Source organism: Apium graveolens, chromosome 1, assembly GCF_009905375.1.
Source record: "Apium graveolens cultivar Ventura chromosome 1, ASM990537v1, whole genome shotgun sequence".
In the NCBI taxonomy this organism is placed as follows: domain Eukaryota; kingdom Viridiplantae; phylum Streptophyta; class Magnoliopsida; order Apiales; family Apiaceae; genus Apium; species Apium graveolens.
In genome coordinates this window covers 202885333-202902380 of record NC_133647.1, presented here as the reverse complement: position 1 = coordinate 202902380, position 17048 = coordinate 202885333, and the positions used below count along the sequence as shown (strand labels likewise).

Below are 17048 nucleotides of genomic sequence, written 5' to 3'. Positions count from 1 at the left end.
TAGTAATTGACTCAAACAGAACTCAAATTGCATAATTTAGTTGAGCTTGGAACAAGTTTAAGTTTTCTGAAAAGTGAGAAGCAGTTGAGTTGCTGTTGTTTGAATTTCTATATTGGTGTCGTTTGAATTTCTTTATGTTGGGGAGAAGGAGAGAATTAAGTGATGGAACCACCTACAGGCTACAGTATCATATTTGCTTAGGATTCTCCAGCTTGCCATTTGACTAAATGTTACAAAGAATATGACAAATCTGATCACGCATTAATAGTTTACCTTACCCAAATTTCTGGTGTTAATGTAAAACACAAACATGCTTCTATACTAAACCACACATGCTAATCCACTTGATTATTACTTATTACTGTTCATGTAAGTGATTGACTATTAATTTATTTCTAATTTATAAGATTAGACAATATTAAACATAGTCATGAGTGATTTTGTTGGATTGGTATTTATGAGTACTTTAATACAATGAAGTTTTTATATTTAATATTAATACAAAATTAAAGATATTAACAATCAAAAGTGTACATTGACAAACGTGTCCAACACAAATAAAAAACGTTTTTAGGGACGGATGAAGTATAAACTAAACTAAAAATCCACCTGAATCCTCCGAGGGGAGAAGAGGGTAGCATGATCCGGAAAGGGTAAGATGCACGGCGACCTTATTGAGAGTGAGGAGAGGTAAGCATTGCTCACACTGCTACAGAGAAAGGCCTTGGCTTCTGGCTTGTGACTATAAAATATAAATAATAATACGGGATTATGCTTATTATTTAAAACCACAAGGATGTGTTCATTACATATTTATCACTTGAACTAAAGCCCACATACATGCATCACAGCAAGAAACCTAAGATATGCAAAATATGCAAACCAATCTTTAACTAATGCCCCCTACCACCTCCCACAATCAATCTATGCAATCTTTTTCTCCTTTTCTCTATACACAAATTTATAATCAAACTGAAAGGAAATGGCAATAGTGATATGATCACTTGATGAAATGTAAGTTGTATTTTTTCAAGCAGAGTTTATCACATTCCTGTTTGATCGGTTCTTGTGGTGTCTTTTACCATGCCTACTGTGGCTTCCACCAAATCTTACTGGGTCGAATCCTCGAAGTCTCTCGGCTTCTCGGGGATCAATCACGCACTCGGAAGGAGGAACCTTGTATCGCATTTTATCGTAACAATAGGAGTACTGCATGTGTTTCTTTCTGAAATTTTGCATTTTAGTTCTGCTTTCATTTGTGACCCCGGTAGGTACAGAATTAGACGTCGGCACGATATCACATACTGAGGATAACTCGATGGGATCGACAGCACAACCGTGAAGCACAAAGTCCGAGAACTCGGCAATGTAAGGGGAATATTTATAATTGACCTTGTATTTACCTCCATTTGTAGCCCAATTAGATCCATCCCATATAGTACCATATAGGCTCATTGGCTTAGAAGGGAAGTCCCCACCCATCGCTTCTGTCTTCCTGACCTCTCTTATAGGAACATTGTCTATGTAAAAGCTGCAAAATAAGATAAAAACACACATAAACAAACAAGAAAATATCAGTGCTATACTATTATCATGAAACACAAATAAGAAAACTTTTGATCAATCAGTTCAAAAAAATAATTAGACAAGAGTAAAAACAACGGCAAGTGGAAGGGTATTGACAATTCATGATAAATGCAGAAGAATCTCTCATTCCACTTCTAATGCTGTTACAGATAAACATAGAGATATGGAAAATAATAACACTATGAACTGTAAAGTAAAATTATTTGGCTAATAAAAACTGAAAATAAAATTCCATTTGCGATACCTACAATCTATAATACTTTCATATGACGAATTCAAAGCTACATATTCAGGTTTAAAATTGAATCATGACGTTGTAAAAACATTTACAGTAAGTTCATATATCTAGAAAAAGAAGAAAAACATAAATATCATCTTTAAAGGCAGAGTAAAAATGTTCTTGCTGCAAAAAGTTGCTAACAAGGACAGCATGCTTAAAAGCTGAAACAGAACATCATACTAAAAATTGAAAAAACGGTAATGAACATTATTCAATTATTCCAGATGTGTTATAATAATAGCCCAACTGAACAAATAAGTGACTGGTACATAGAATAAATATAATCTTTGCAGGGACCAAGCAAGATAAATTAGTAAATTGAATTCAGCACACAAACACTCTGCAATGATGGTTTCAATTTGTGGAAATAATAGCCAAGAAAATAGTATTTTGAGAAGGTTTCACTTTCTTACATGATCTTATCATCACTCCACAAGATACTGTATTGATGGAAATCTTCTGATGGATCAAACCACAGACCATATCTCTCTTCTCTGCCTGCTCCTGTGCTTCCATTGCCATAAACATTGGTCTGAACTCTCCACTCTTTGCCCCTAATATTCCCAAGAAACTCGAAATCGATTTCATCATGGTTTTTCTCAAATATGTCTCCGTTCGACATCTACAATCATCAAAATTAATCCTTTTAATTAACCTCGAAGACTTCTTGAATTATTGTCATCAATCCAATAAATAAATTGCATGCACAAATTTGATTGAGTTAAATATCAATTTCTATAATTCACCTAGGTGTGAACATATGGATCAACAAAACATCAAAACTTAATTATACAAAAATATACACACACATTAAAAAAAATGTTCTATCATGAAGTTGTGTCAAGAGGTCTAGCAAAGAACATAACATACATAAGAACAAACATATAGCAAAAGTAAATAGTAAATTTTTTTAATCTACTTACATAAAATGCAACCACAACTCCAGCAGTGTAATCTGCAGGCAACTTAATTGAAGCACTAAAGAAACCATGGCTATAAAGATCATGTGATATAAATCCAGAACCTGCAAATGCATGAACCTCATCATAACCAACAAAATTAACAACCATTTTTAAATTTAAATACAAGAAATAAATTTAAAAAAAGACCTGTTCTTTCAGTAAGAGTGAGGTGGGCTGATTTTCCATCTTTAAGAATGACAAGATTATCATCACCAAAGATTTGTGCATACCCTTCTTCAAATGAAACAGTAGGGAGGTTTCTTAAAGACAAACCAGCAGCTAAAACAAAAACAGAGCATATTAGAAAGAAATTTATACACATATTCATCATTTGTAACTTGTAAACAATCTCTCAGTTTTTTATTTGGTTTTTGATAAAGAAAGAAAAGAACTCGGAAGAAATTCACAGAGAGAGAGAGAGAGAGAGAGATTTTATGGGGGTTTGGAACTTAAGAGAGGACTGAGCTGAGAAGTGTGTGATAAGCTGAGCTGTTTACAACTCTGACACTGTTTGGAAAAAATATTTGGAGTTGCTGATAATTAGGGTGGCAGTTTTATCCTTTTAAATTTAATTTAATGAAAATATTAATTAATTTATTTATTTTGTATTCGAATTTGTGTTTGATAGTCAAATCAGGTTGTGAGTCATGGCCAACAGTGTCACTGTAATGCAGTTGGATTATGTTGCAGTATTATCTCTATGCCATTAATCTCTTAATAATTAATCAAATTGCATTAGTGGTTACTGTTTAGTCAGGTAAGTTGTTCATTATTGAAAAATTAGACTCTTAATAAATGAATGAGCTATTTCCCAACCACTCCACTAATCCACTTTCATTGTTAATTTGTGAGTTAAGTAGCTAATTTGCTCATTTTGTGGGCTAATATTTGGACATGACAATTGTATGTGCAATGGCTGTTGCGGTTGTATACATTACTAGGAGATCTAAATATAATACGGTTAATAATTGATAAAATAATAATTTTATTAAAATAATAATTTTATTAAAATAATATTTTTCTCCGATTTCAACATAATGGATATATTGTATTTTTGCTCCTGATAAATTAATAAACTCGTTAAAGTAATATTTTTTTTTGTTTCCGACCCTATTACGTTAAAAAGATTTAACTGTATGACATACTGTAACGAAATTTATATAATTTTTTTAATTAATTATATACACATATATCTGAAGTCGAACTCCTAAATTTTCGCAAGCAATATAAGAGTTCAACCCCACTTATATGTAATAATCAATAAAAAAGTTTAATGATAAAACACGGTTTGCGTTGCTGAGGTTGTTACAACAATTTAGTCTTAAATTACGCAGCTATTGGGATTGTTTCAAGAATTCTTTTACAAAATATTTTCAGATGACACATGCCACCATAATTACGAACTTTAATTAGTGAACACTATATACGTAAATATGAATTTCATATTATTATTACAAAATAAATAATTTTGGATATATTTGTTAAAAGTTATAATATTTTCCTTTCTGATATACATGGGAGAATCTAGTTATGGTATGGGTGGACAAGTGCTCCTTTTAATTAAAATTTTTACATTTTTTTCATGAATTTCTTTAAAAAAATATAAAAATGTCTTAATAGAAATTAAAAAATTAGAAGAGACTGTCTTCTGAAATATACTTGACACTCAATAAATATTTTTAAATCCGCCCTGCCAGTACACTTGTACACGTACTGTATAAGAAGAGAAATATGGGAAGTGACGATAAGATCTGTCAATTCGTTCGTGTCCTATATTTTCGTATTTCGTGTACTTAAATGTCAAATATAAAATCGACATGTTTAGTGTTCGTATATATTCGTATTCCTTTCGTGTCGTTTCGTGTCGTGTATGTCTTGTTAATTAAATATTAGTATATATTAAATTTAATATTAATATAAATTAAAATATAAGATTTTTAGGTAAAATAATTATAAAATAAATGAAAAATATATATTTAGATCTCAATTCTATACAATATAATGAAATCAAATAATATTTTAAAAATAAATATGCATACATTTATTATAATTCTATATATTATATATATATATATATATATGCGTAAAAACCCGTGCAAGGCACGAGCTTGTATATATATATTTACATATTATCTCGAATAAACATGCATTTATATATAAATTATTTTTAAATACAATAAATAATTATTTCAACATTTTACAGGATTTTCTTACCTATTTTTATTTTCATACATACTATTGCAGGGATATTAGATAACTTAAGTGTTGAGGACTTAATTTTTATCGTAGAGTTCGATTTTAACTTATCTCGATAAAAAAATCAAAATTATATCATTATAACTAAAATATTTGAAATTTATTTACAAGGATGTGCATCAGGTCATTTCGGGGTCGGGAAGTACTATCCCCGCCCTGATCCCCGAACACACCTTTAATCCTAAACGCGAATTCTTTTCATTACCGATTCCCGTCGGAACGGGGATTCCCACATGATGCGGGGATAATAAAATAATAATTTGGTATTTTTAGTATATTTTTAAAATAAAAAACAGTCTACTAATTCGTAATATATAAAAACATTAATAATATCTTATAATCTTAATATCAAATCATATTGAAATTGATTTATAATGCAAATGAATGACAAGTTAAAAATATGTATTAAATTATAATGTAAAAAAAATGACCAATAAAAGTATTGATTAATTTAAAATTATTATATTTTTTAAATACTATTTTTATAAAAAATATATTTAATAATATATATATATATATATATAAATAGTCTACTAATTAGTAATATATAATAATAATGATAAGATCTTATAATTTTAATATCAAGTCATATTGAAATTGATTTATAATGCAAATAAATTACAAATTAAAAATATGTATTAAATTATAATGTAAAAAAATTGATCAATAAAAGTAGTGATTATTTTAAAATTATTACATTTTTTAAATACTACTTTATAAAAAATTATTTAATATATATATATATATATATATATATGAATATATGAATATGAGGTGAGTGAAGTTAATATGAGGTGGTGGCATTTTTTAAATTTTATTATAAAACTACAAAAATTAAATAAGAAGGAGGCACGTAAATAATATAAATCAACATTTTATTTACTCAAAAATTAAATTAATAAAAAAGAGAGGATGTGACTTATCTAATAAAAAATTTAAATAAACTCAAGAAGTTATGTAGCAAAATGGTAGTGATATGAAATTTTTGAGTAGAAAGTTTGGGATTCGATACTTATTTTTAACAAAAATTGCGTGAGAAATGACATTTTTAAAAATTTTAAACATAAAATGCAAAATTATAATTTTACTTCCATTAAAATGTTTCAATTTTCCTGTAGTCCTTTTTTAATATATCGGAGGAGATACAATTATACGGAAACTAAAAAACAGAGTTACATAAATAATATAAAGCAATATTTTATTTACTCAAAAGTTTAAATAATAGAAAAAAATTATGTTAGAAAGAGATGATGTGGTTTATCTAATAAGATTTGTAATTAAGACTCAATGTGATATGTAGCACAGTGGCAGTGACATGTAATTTGTGGTACTGACATGTAATTTGACGATAGATGGTAAGAGGTTCGAATCTTGGTGTAAACACAATTTCTTCTTAATTTTAGCTTAAACTATATAAGAGTGTCATTTGTGTAATTTTTGAAAACATAAGGGTAAATTCGTAATTTCAAAACCATTAAAAAGGCTCAATTTGCCATTAGTTTCCCTTTAATATATAGAAGGAGACTAGTTGGTAACCCATGCTCGAAATTAAAAATAACAGAATCACATTATTAATTGCATAAAACTGAAACTCATAATTCGTGCAAAATACAGATCTAAATATAATATATAAAATCCTGTTAAAATGTGTAGTTAAAAAAATCGAAGTTAAATGTAACTCTAAAATTTCACCCTATATAAAATGCTGTTAAAATATATAGTTAAAAAAATCGAAGTTAAATGTAACTCTAAAATTTCACCGTATAGTTCGAGTTATGCATGCATCTAATTATTTACTTATATAAATCTGACATGTTAACTTACTAATATGATTATTTTAAAGTAAACGGACGCTTGAATGTTGAACAACAAATAAAAATTGAAGGAAAATAAAATTTACAAATAATATAAGTTAATTTTTGTTAGTTGAGATTTTATTACTTAAAATTTTAAAAATAGTTATATAATTTTCTAGTAAGTACCAAGATTTAGGATCAAAACATGGTTTCCATATTAGTATAGATAGTTGATAACCCGTGCTAAACACAAGCCCGATATTAAAAATACCAAATTAATATTTGTAGAGATTTATTCATAATCCGTGCGAAACACAAATTAAAATTAATATATTAATATCAAATTATCAATATTAAATTGGTACTTGCAAAAAGTAGTTATGTGGTTGAATCGAATCAGTTATGAAATTTTTCACTATAATTCTAATTTTGCACTGTTTTACTTGATATAGAAATATAACATATTAGTCTTATTTTTGTAAAACGAATTGTATCTCTATCTTATGAACCAAATATATGTTATTTAGATAATTTAATATTAAATTATATAATTTGATAATTATCTTATAATTAGCCTTTTCAACATAGTTTATTTAATATTACTTAATTATCGATACAAAATAATTTACAAATTAAAAGTAAATAGATGTTAATAAACTTAATTTAATATTACTTAATATAATCTAAATACAGTCCATAAATTTGTTACTGTTAAAATATGTTTTTTAATTAAAAGTAAATAAACATTGTGATTGACAGTAACAAGTACAATCGTTAAATCAATAATTTTCAGTTTAAAAGTTAATAAATGTTACTAAAGTAATTTGCTATTACTTAATTATTTTTAAAATAATACTATAGAAAATAAAGTTTAACGAGAATAAAAGTCAATTCGTGTTAATAGTTTACTTTGTAGTTGATAGTTTTTTAAAATAAAAGTAAATATATGTTATTTTACTTAATTTAACATAACTTAAATATTTTTTAATATAATTTCTAAATAAATAAAGTTTACAGCGAATATAAGTCAATTCGTGTTAGTAGTTTACTTTGTAGTTTGTAGTTTTTCTAAAATTTAAAATAAATATAAGTTATTTTACTTAATTTAACATAACTTAATAATTTTTTAATATAATTTACAAATCATTTTTTTTTTATTTTATAAATTAAATAGACAATTGGATGAATACTAACTAAAAAGAAAATAAAATTTACAAAGAATAGAAGTCGATTTGTATTAAAAAACAAAATTTATTGAAAATAGAAGTCAACTTATGTCAGGTAAGTACCAAAATTTGGTACTTTATTACTTTGGTATTTTTAGCACCAAATTATACATGGTTTCGCTTATTAATAAAGAGTATAAATATAATTAAATTTAATTAAAATATTTATTTATGCCGTATACTTCATGTCGTGTCCTGTACTCGAGGGTTAAACACAAAATCGACACTAAATCTCGATCGTATACTTTCGTGTTCGTGTACTTTTGTGTCGTATACTAAAAATATATATACAAATATTAAATTTTCGTGACGTGTTCAAAATTATCGTGTCTAGTAATTATGAAATAAATACAAAATGGTTGACTTAGTGTACTACCAACTAATCATGAACAACAACCAATAAACCGTAATAAAAAAAAATACGTAGATAATAAAGCTTAAATCATCTTGGAGTGAAACTATGATTATATACGCAACTTTTGGGTTAGAAAGTGCCAAAGTGGGTACACTTTATAAACCATAATACTTTTGCAATACATTCGGTGGTATCAATTTTTATCGAGAAATGCTGTACATAATCATAATCTAGTTTATTTTACAGTTCAAGTGCATTAAGTTGGGTCTTAAAGACAATAAATTTCGTATTATTGGAAACAGGGACATAATTTATATATATATATATCCCGTTTTAAGTATGATAAACTGGGTATATAGGTATATTAATTTTTTTCGATTTTTTCGAGTTAGTTTCGGTTATCCTAGTTGCTGCGTAGCATAGCTAGCCGTTGTAAAAAATTTGACTAGAAAATAAGAAAACTATTGTTAAAAAAAGAAAGAGTTACGTCTAAATTGAAGCACCGGACTTGACTGCAAAATCTTAAACAACAGGCACAGACGGTCAGTCTTGGAAACATTAACCATCCCTATAAAAGCATTCACCTAAATTCTGTACTGTACCTTCCCTTCCTATTTAAAGCTGTGTTGCCTTCTCCGGTACTACTTTTATCTCGCTGTAAAACAGTAATTTCCACTATGTTGAAAAATAAGTAAAATCCGATTATGCGCGATTATTATCATAACTCCGTCTGATATTGCTGTTGCCGTCTGGTATTGCCGTTGCAGATAATTACAACAATTTTTTGCTGAAAAAATCTGGCAAAAAAATGTTTGATAAATTCTAAAAGATGCTGTTTGATAATCGCTTTTGGTCTAAAAGTTATTGTTACAAAAAGCATGCCTCTATACTTTTGGAAAAAGCTGTTTTCAGCAAGTAACTATTAGTTTCACCATCAAACCTTCTAAAAAATATTATTTTTATATATTATATCTCAAAATATGCATAAATTAAAAAAATTACCAAACATACATCTAATTTTGTTTGACAACACTTTTTCCCCACTATACAACAATTTTTTAATAGCACTCCTAAACGGAGCATAAATCGGTGATGTTAAGATGTTTGGATCACTGAATTTCAACACAAATAATAGACTAACAAATAATTTTGAAAATTCAAATTATACTTGAATCTCATTCTCGTTTCCGTTAATATGATACAGAAGGATTTTCCTTGTGAAGAATGGAGGAGTACCTCAGGTTCTGTGGGGAAGCAAGTACGTAGAACATGTACCAAAAGTATTTTGGTCCCCAGCCACTTTGGATTAGCCGAGGAATTTGTTCAGATATAGTGATATATACTAGTATCAATGGATAGGCATGCCACCATGGCACCTTCAATTTTTATCTTATTTTTTTAAAAATTATTAGCATTTGTTTTGAGAATAAAAAAAGGCTGTAAATGCAAGTTGATAGACTACAAAAGAGACTCGTGAAGCCTATACTAGTCTACGTATACAAGTCTCCGCCTCTCGGGTTCTAGAACAATACAAAATCATTTGGCATTTTCTCCTACGTATATCTGATTTTATTTTTATTTGTCCAAATTATATCTAAACATTTCTATACATAATCATGCAATTAAGTCATTTTAATTTTACACAGGAATATGTTATTTTAAGATCTTGTTTTTTTTTTATTTCCGGACCTAGTGAAAAGATCAAGGGCCTGTTTGGCCATCCCCTTATAAGGGGTTTATTAACTTATAAGTCGTAAATATTTATCGAAGAGGGTTTGTCGACCCAATTTATAAATCGAATTTAAAACTTATAAGTTAATACGTTCAATGTTGTGAATGACGTACTTTTTCTCAATTTATTTTAAATTTTCACTTTTTTATTAATTTTAGTTTTTTAAATGTTAAGTTAATGTAAAAGTCATGAATTAAGATAATAATATTTAAAAATTATTTATTTTAGTTCATTTAAGTTTAACAAAATTCTGACTTATAAGTAAAATTAACCAAACACTTACATAACTTATAAGTATTTATCTACTTATCACTTTTAAGTTGGTTATTAATTTTAAATCATATGTTTTTTAATTTAAAATTTTCAAACGGCCACCAAATTATCCACGCATTAATTTTTTTCAAGAATTGTTTATGTAATTCATGTGACAATTTTATCTTTTTATCACATATTTGCTATGAAAACTGAAAAACAAATCTAAAAATAATATTTTCCTTTGAATAATACAAAACTTTTTGCCTTTTTATTTACACTTGATCAACAAAATTCAATTATATTAATTCCGTTAAATATTACCCTCTTTTGAAAAACTATACCGGTTTAAAGAATAAAACGGCCAAGACAATATATTCTAATGTCGAGTTTTCGTCAAGGCTTCAACATCTACACACTACACTCCTAAGTCCTAAATGGATGCTTATTTTTTATATTTGGAATAGTTTAATTAACAACGCATTTATAAAACTACATATTAATAGTGTTCCAAAAATAAAAAATCGGCATTGTTCGGTGGAGGTACTTTTTAATGATTAATCGGATCGATTAATCGGAGAATTAATCAGAAATAATTTTATTAATTAAACAATAATATAATTCTATTTAAATTTCATTAACCTTTCATAAATTTTACAATAATAATATCATGTATCATTTTTTTTATTAATTTTCGTCATTTGACCGAACTGACCAATTTTTGACCCGAACTAACCGATTTTTGACCGAATCAGCCGATTTTTGACCGATTTTTTAAAAAAACGCACTTTAACCCGATTTTTAATTAATCGAAACAGGATCCGTCCAAATTCCGGTTAATCGATTAATCGGGCGATTTTTAGAACACACAATATATTGTGAAAAATAAATAAATTGTACTTGGTGGTCGTGATAATAAAAGGTGACAATTGACAAATGACAGAAGAGACAACACGGAATAAACCGTGCGATTCCACCTTACTTTTTACAAGTAGCCTATGCAACTTGAAAATACATCTACTTTTCCTTTAAAGTGTTGAAAACCTAAACCATACCATGACAAATTTTATTTGTTAGAACAAATTTCACTCAACTTAGCTCTTTCTGTGACGTGAATTGGTCGATTTTTAAAAATTATCAAAAAATTATTTAACTTTTTAAAAATTATTCGATCAATAATAAATTAGTACCTAAATCGACTAATTTGGATTTTAAAATTTATAATCATGACTCATATTGCTAAAATTAATCAAGCAAAATTCAAATATGTGCATATGCGGTATGCCTGGTCCCAACTTATTTGAACACTTTTAACTTTCATTAATTTCTATTATTATTACGGCTATCATTACTTGTATTTATAATTTTGTGTTTTTATTAGAAACAATGGAGATGAGACATGATTACAGTTATGTAGTGGCTGGCAGGTTGGCATTTTTTTCAGAGCTTTCCTCTTCTTTCTAATTTCTACAACTTGATTGATCAAGACATTCCATTTCATATCACTCCTTACAATTGTTTTTTCTGACTAATAATTATACCATTTCTAAAATTTGAAAACAATATATGGATAAATATACATCAATTGTCTTCTTCATGTCTGTTCTTGAAAGGCATGGTTAGACTTTTAAATACATTGCTTTCTTGAATTTTGTTCATTATTTGGTACAAATTCACTGGTATTTTCCCTGGCAACTCTATGTCAATCCATTCAAACTTAATAATTTCAGTAAATCTAGTTCAATTAATTGGTGATTGGATTTTATATTGAAAGATTGGTATAAAAATCATAGGTCAGTTTTTTTTAGAAAAAACAAACAAAGTTTCAGTTATAGAATTGGGAAAAGTTGCCCAGATACATTTTCATGTTATACCACTTTTGAAGCTCACAAAGCCCAATATCCAGGCCCAATGTTGAATAATGGGTTCAAACTTCAAAGCTTAGGTATAAACTATCCACAGTGCCTGTTCCACCACATGTCCACAATACATGTGTGCTGCAAATAAGTTTCTTTGCCCAGGACTTGTGATTTGTGATGAATAATGAAAGTAAAAAAAATACAGTGCACTACTGCATTGCTAGCCTAGTTACATATTTCAATTAAAAGAACTTTTTTCATGCATATATTCCAAGCTAATTTTTTCTAGTATGTTACACATACATATTTTAGTACCATAGACTATAAGTGTGGGGTTAGATCCACCTCATACATCTGCCGCAGATGGTTCAGCGCAAACGTTTGTTTTAGCATATTCTAGAATAATACTGTTGTACGTGAAAATATGGGGCCGCCATGCATTCACACAAAAACCCTATACTTTACAGAACTGTGGAAGAATATCACAGTATGCTATGCTAAAACATACGCTTGCCCTGGATCATCCCCAAATATAATTCCACAATGTTGACGCATACTTACCGTGTGCGGCAAGGCAAAACCACTAAAATCTTAATAATAAGTGTGTCAGCTGTCAGCATAACCAGGATTCACATAGAAAACAACTTAAAATCCAGCAGACATCAGCCCTTAAAGTATACTGGGGAGATAAAGGAGAAATGAGGATTCAGGACCTTAAATTGTGGAAGAGGCGAAGGCCCTAGCCAGTAGCCACTCATCAACAAATTTTCACCAAACAAATCTTTTATTGCTTGTTCCACACCGACTAAAAATCTAAAAACTCCCAACAGAACAACAATTTAGTTTTAAATTTCTAGATAAACAATATCCAACATCATGAAAACACAAAAATTAGGAAGAACTACAACACTAATCATGTCAGTGGACAGCTGTTACTAGAGAAGAAGCGAAAAGGTAATGATTATACCCACTGCTGCTTCGTGCTTTCCATCCTCTCCAATAGACCAGCAATGTCAGTTTGCATTCTCAATTTCATCTTATAATAATCACAATGTGAATCTTCCAGAGCCTTTAGGTTCTCCAGTCTTTTCCTCAGCCTTTCCTCAGTTTCCTGTAAACACAATGTAGCCAGCTTCTCCGCATATTCTTCTTCCAACTTCTCATTCTTCGTCCTAACCATCCTTTTGTATGCTTCTGCTTCTTTCCTTGCTTCATCAGCCTTATCCTGGAACATTCTTGCTTCTGCATCCTTTACCCGCACAACACTTTCTAAGCTGTCAAAGCCATCTTTTTTAGGCAACTTTACTGACCACTCATCTTCAATTACTTTGTTGCTAATCAGAGGTGCATTAATGTCGTTCTGATGCAGATTGTGTGGCAACAAGTCCTTTTTTGCAAATGAGCATCCCCCGTTGTAGAAAGGGGATTTGGGAAGAATAGAGTCAGATCTTGGCAGTGGAGCTAGATCTTTTTTCACGGCATTTTGAATGGACAATAAGTCCTTAGCTGGGATACTCGAAGAAGGAATATCTGACATACCTTCTGCATCTATTAATTCCGAAACAAATCAAATAAGAATAAATGGCTACATAATTGAGAATCAAGATATCTAAAACCTAAGAATGTACAAACCACAAAGGCATAGGTATGTAATCCATTTACAAATTCACGTTACACTGGTAATGAGCAATTAAAAGCAGTAATAGACTGAAACTGTATGCATTAAGATTCCTGAAAGATAATTTAAAGTAATGGTTTACATGTGAAAATTTAAGTGAGAATGTTTAGCCTATGTTACTCGGACACGGCTAGAAGTGTCCGACATGGACACGTGTCCGAGTATCGGACTCGGTAACTTTTAGAAAAATATACATATTTTTGCCTAAAATAAGTGTCTAAGTCCGAGTGTCCATGTCCGAGTGTCGAGTGTCCGACACGGGTACTCGAAGGTAAATTAAACACCTAAAAATGATTTTTTTATTATTCACAAGAAAATTCTGACATGAAAATCCAAGATCGCCTATTGCAGTGAGTAATAAGATGAACATAACCATTTCTTAAGTTGCACATGTAATATACACAAGGCTTTAAGACAGATATTTTACCCAAACCACTACTGCACGTTGCATTCGAGGTGGTGTACAGTTGTACTGGCGCCCTGATTCTAGGACTTAAAACAGCATAAGATCTTCAGATTCAACAGGAAGCATATATTACCGGTAATTTACAAACTATATTGTGATAGCAACCAGCGGAAACCAACAATCCACAAAATAAAAAGAACACTTACTTGAAAAGGAAAAACACCAAAAACATAAGAAATGAAAGAGAACGTGCCAAAATCATAGTGTTGGAATTTTTTGTTCAATTACTATTTACTAATGATGGTGCAACTATACTTGCAAAGAATTCTGATATTGCCTCAGATTATAAAAGTTTTGTTATTAAAAAATATAATAAAATTGACACCTAAAGAAGCAGTAAAACTTGTAAATACACTTACATGTGAAGAACTGAATGATGGAACTACAGGCATCTGAAGGAGATATTATCTTATTCTCGAGCTTAAATAGCATCTCCTCGACCTTCACAAGCAACTCCTTACCTTTAAAATCTTCACTTCCTTTAAAGATCTTCCTAACACATTCAAGCTCTTTGACTAAGGTTTCTAGACCCCATTGTTTGGCACATGAAGTGAAGACATCCTTAATAAACCCAAACATTTCAGAATTATGATCACAACCAAGACAGTGAAATTGCATCTCAGTAGTCCCAGGGCGACCTTTCAAGCTAGGACCAGGCTTTATGAGATTAATCCGAATACCACAGACTGCATGGCACCAATGGGAACATACATCACACCCTACCCAACTGCAAGTGTTACTGGCACAGTCAAATTTGAAACACACAGGGCACATGCACTCGCTGCAGAAACCCTTCTTTCCTGAGCAAATCTTGCATTCACAATCTTCAACTGGCAATACCCTCTTACAGTTCACATTTCGACATCTTTCTAGCATGAAAATTTCTACCAATTCTGTAGTAGAAAGGCGAAGTCTGCTGGATAAGAAGCTCTCGAGACCTGTCTTTAGAGAAACCAAAAGTTCAAGTTGGTTTTTGTTGGACTTTGAGAGAGTTTCTTTGCTGAAGTCAGATCTTCTTGCCAGCCTATTCTGAAGGCGTACCAGTTCATCTCTCTTATCAGAATTAGTGATTAGGTTCTTCAAGTATTCCTTGGTGGACTCGACTAGTTCAACAGGAAGTTCTTGAATTATCCGTGCCATGACAGGAATAGATTCCAATACTATTTCACGGAGAATCCTCTCAGGTCTGGAAAGCTTCGGCCCTCTCCCTGCATCTGAACTCTCTAAACCTCTTATCTGATCAGATCCCTGTCCTCTAGAATCACTTGATTGTGTATCCAACTGAGGCCTCGCAGGCAATTCCCATGGAAAAAATGACTGGTTGTCAGAGCTTGTTGTCCTATGAAGACCGTTTGTTGAATCCTTATTGACTGGATTATTACCTTGCACCAACTGCAAAACACTGCCACCATGATTGGCTAGTGCAACTCCATCCCCAACCGGCCTAAAGCGACTATGAACCGATCCATTTGTTCCCTCACCTGCATTCCATATATAGTCACAGTCTCTCCTATGACTACCAACTGAATTCTCATAATACTCAGTTGAGTTCCGAGTAAGCGAGCAACTAGCGTTGTGCGAAAACGGGTGGGAATACGAATACGACATTGAATTAGCACTAAAATCATTGGAGTATGTGGTTTGTGTATTATTCGAAGGTGCTAAAGATTGTACACTCCTACTAGGCATTGGACGAATAGGAGGCTCAACATTTTTCTCATTATCCGATGCAGCCAAAGACAGTGATGCATCAGACAAACCTAAAGACAGATTAAGAGTTTCTAGCTTAGGCTTTTTTTCTCTAATTTCCCTATCAATTTCATCATTCTCAATCTCTCTTTTCGAAGAACTCCCCCTAATCTCATTACTCAGTTGTAAAAAATCTCTCTCAACCCATCTTCCATTTCCTTGATTCTGATCCTCAGAAACAATTTCTTTACCTTTACTACTAACTTTCTCACCACAATTCATCGAAATCTCTTTATCAAGAAAACCCAACTTGGAATTATCACAAAGATAACTAAGAGTCAGTTCTTGAGAGCCAGAAGCCCCAATTTTCAAGGGTTTTAACTGAGACCCCTCAAAATCTTTATCTGATTTTCCAAGAAAATTAATACCCTTTTCAAAAAATCCAATCTTTTCATCTGGGCTTCCATTATTTTCACCAAAAACAAACTCATTCTTGCTACCACTTGAATTTTCTCTATCTTTCAACATAACTTACAGTAAAAAAAAATCAATTAAAAAACTTCAAGATTTCAAAAGGGCAAGATTAAAAAGTACCTGAGATGACAAAAGATACAAAAAAGATTCAAACTTGGTGAAATTCAAGCTGAACTGGTATGAATCTTGGTAACTAGTTCTTCTTCATGTGTTTTGTTGTGAAAAAAGTCAAAGAAAGAAAAAGAAAACCAAACAGGGGTTGGATGGTTCCTGGGGGATGATGTTGTCCAGGTCAAATGTTTGCATTTCCTGGTAATGTTGGTTCTAAAATATTGGTTTGACTTTTCTTTGAATTAATAATGCAACTTGCAATTATAAGAGAGAGAGAGAGAAACGTATGGTTTGACTTTGACTTACCTACAGAACTTCGTAGCAA

General features: G+C 30.4%; 2 protein-coding genes across 2 annotated transcripts; both read right to left on the bottom strand.

The window, feature by feature from the left end:
* Positions 1 to 752: 752 nt before the first annotated feature.
* LOC141678979 (putative xyloglucan endotransglucosylase/hydrolase protein 28) lies at positions 753 to 3347 on the bottom strand. The gene is made up of 4 exons (XM_074485454.1): positions 2977 to 3347; positions 2791 to 2891; positions 2281 to 2489; positions 753 to 1531 (listed from the first exon to the last, which is right to left on the bottom strand). Exons 1-4 carry the CDS (start codon positions 3158 to 3160, stop codon positions 1030 to 1032), a joined length of 996 nt encoding a protein of 331 aa, XP_074341555.1. The 5' UTR covers positions 3161 to 3347; the 3' UTR covers positions 753 to 1029.
* Positions 3348 to 13070: 9723 nt separating this feature from the next.
* LOC141678970 (protein OBERON 3) lies at positions 13071 to 16941 on the bottom strand. Its single transcript, XM_074485445.1, has 2 exons — positions 14809 to 16941; positions 13071 to 13853 (listed from the first exon to the last, which is right to left on the bottom strand). The coding sequence occupies exons 1-2, from the start codon at positions 16664 to 16666 to the stop codon at positions 13267 to 13269; spliced, it is 2445 nt and encodes an 814-aa protein (XP_074341546.1). The 5' UTR covers positions 16667 to 16941; the 3' UTR covers positions 13071 to 13266.
* Positions 16942 to 17048: the final 107 nt, after the last annotated feature.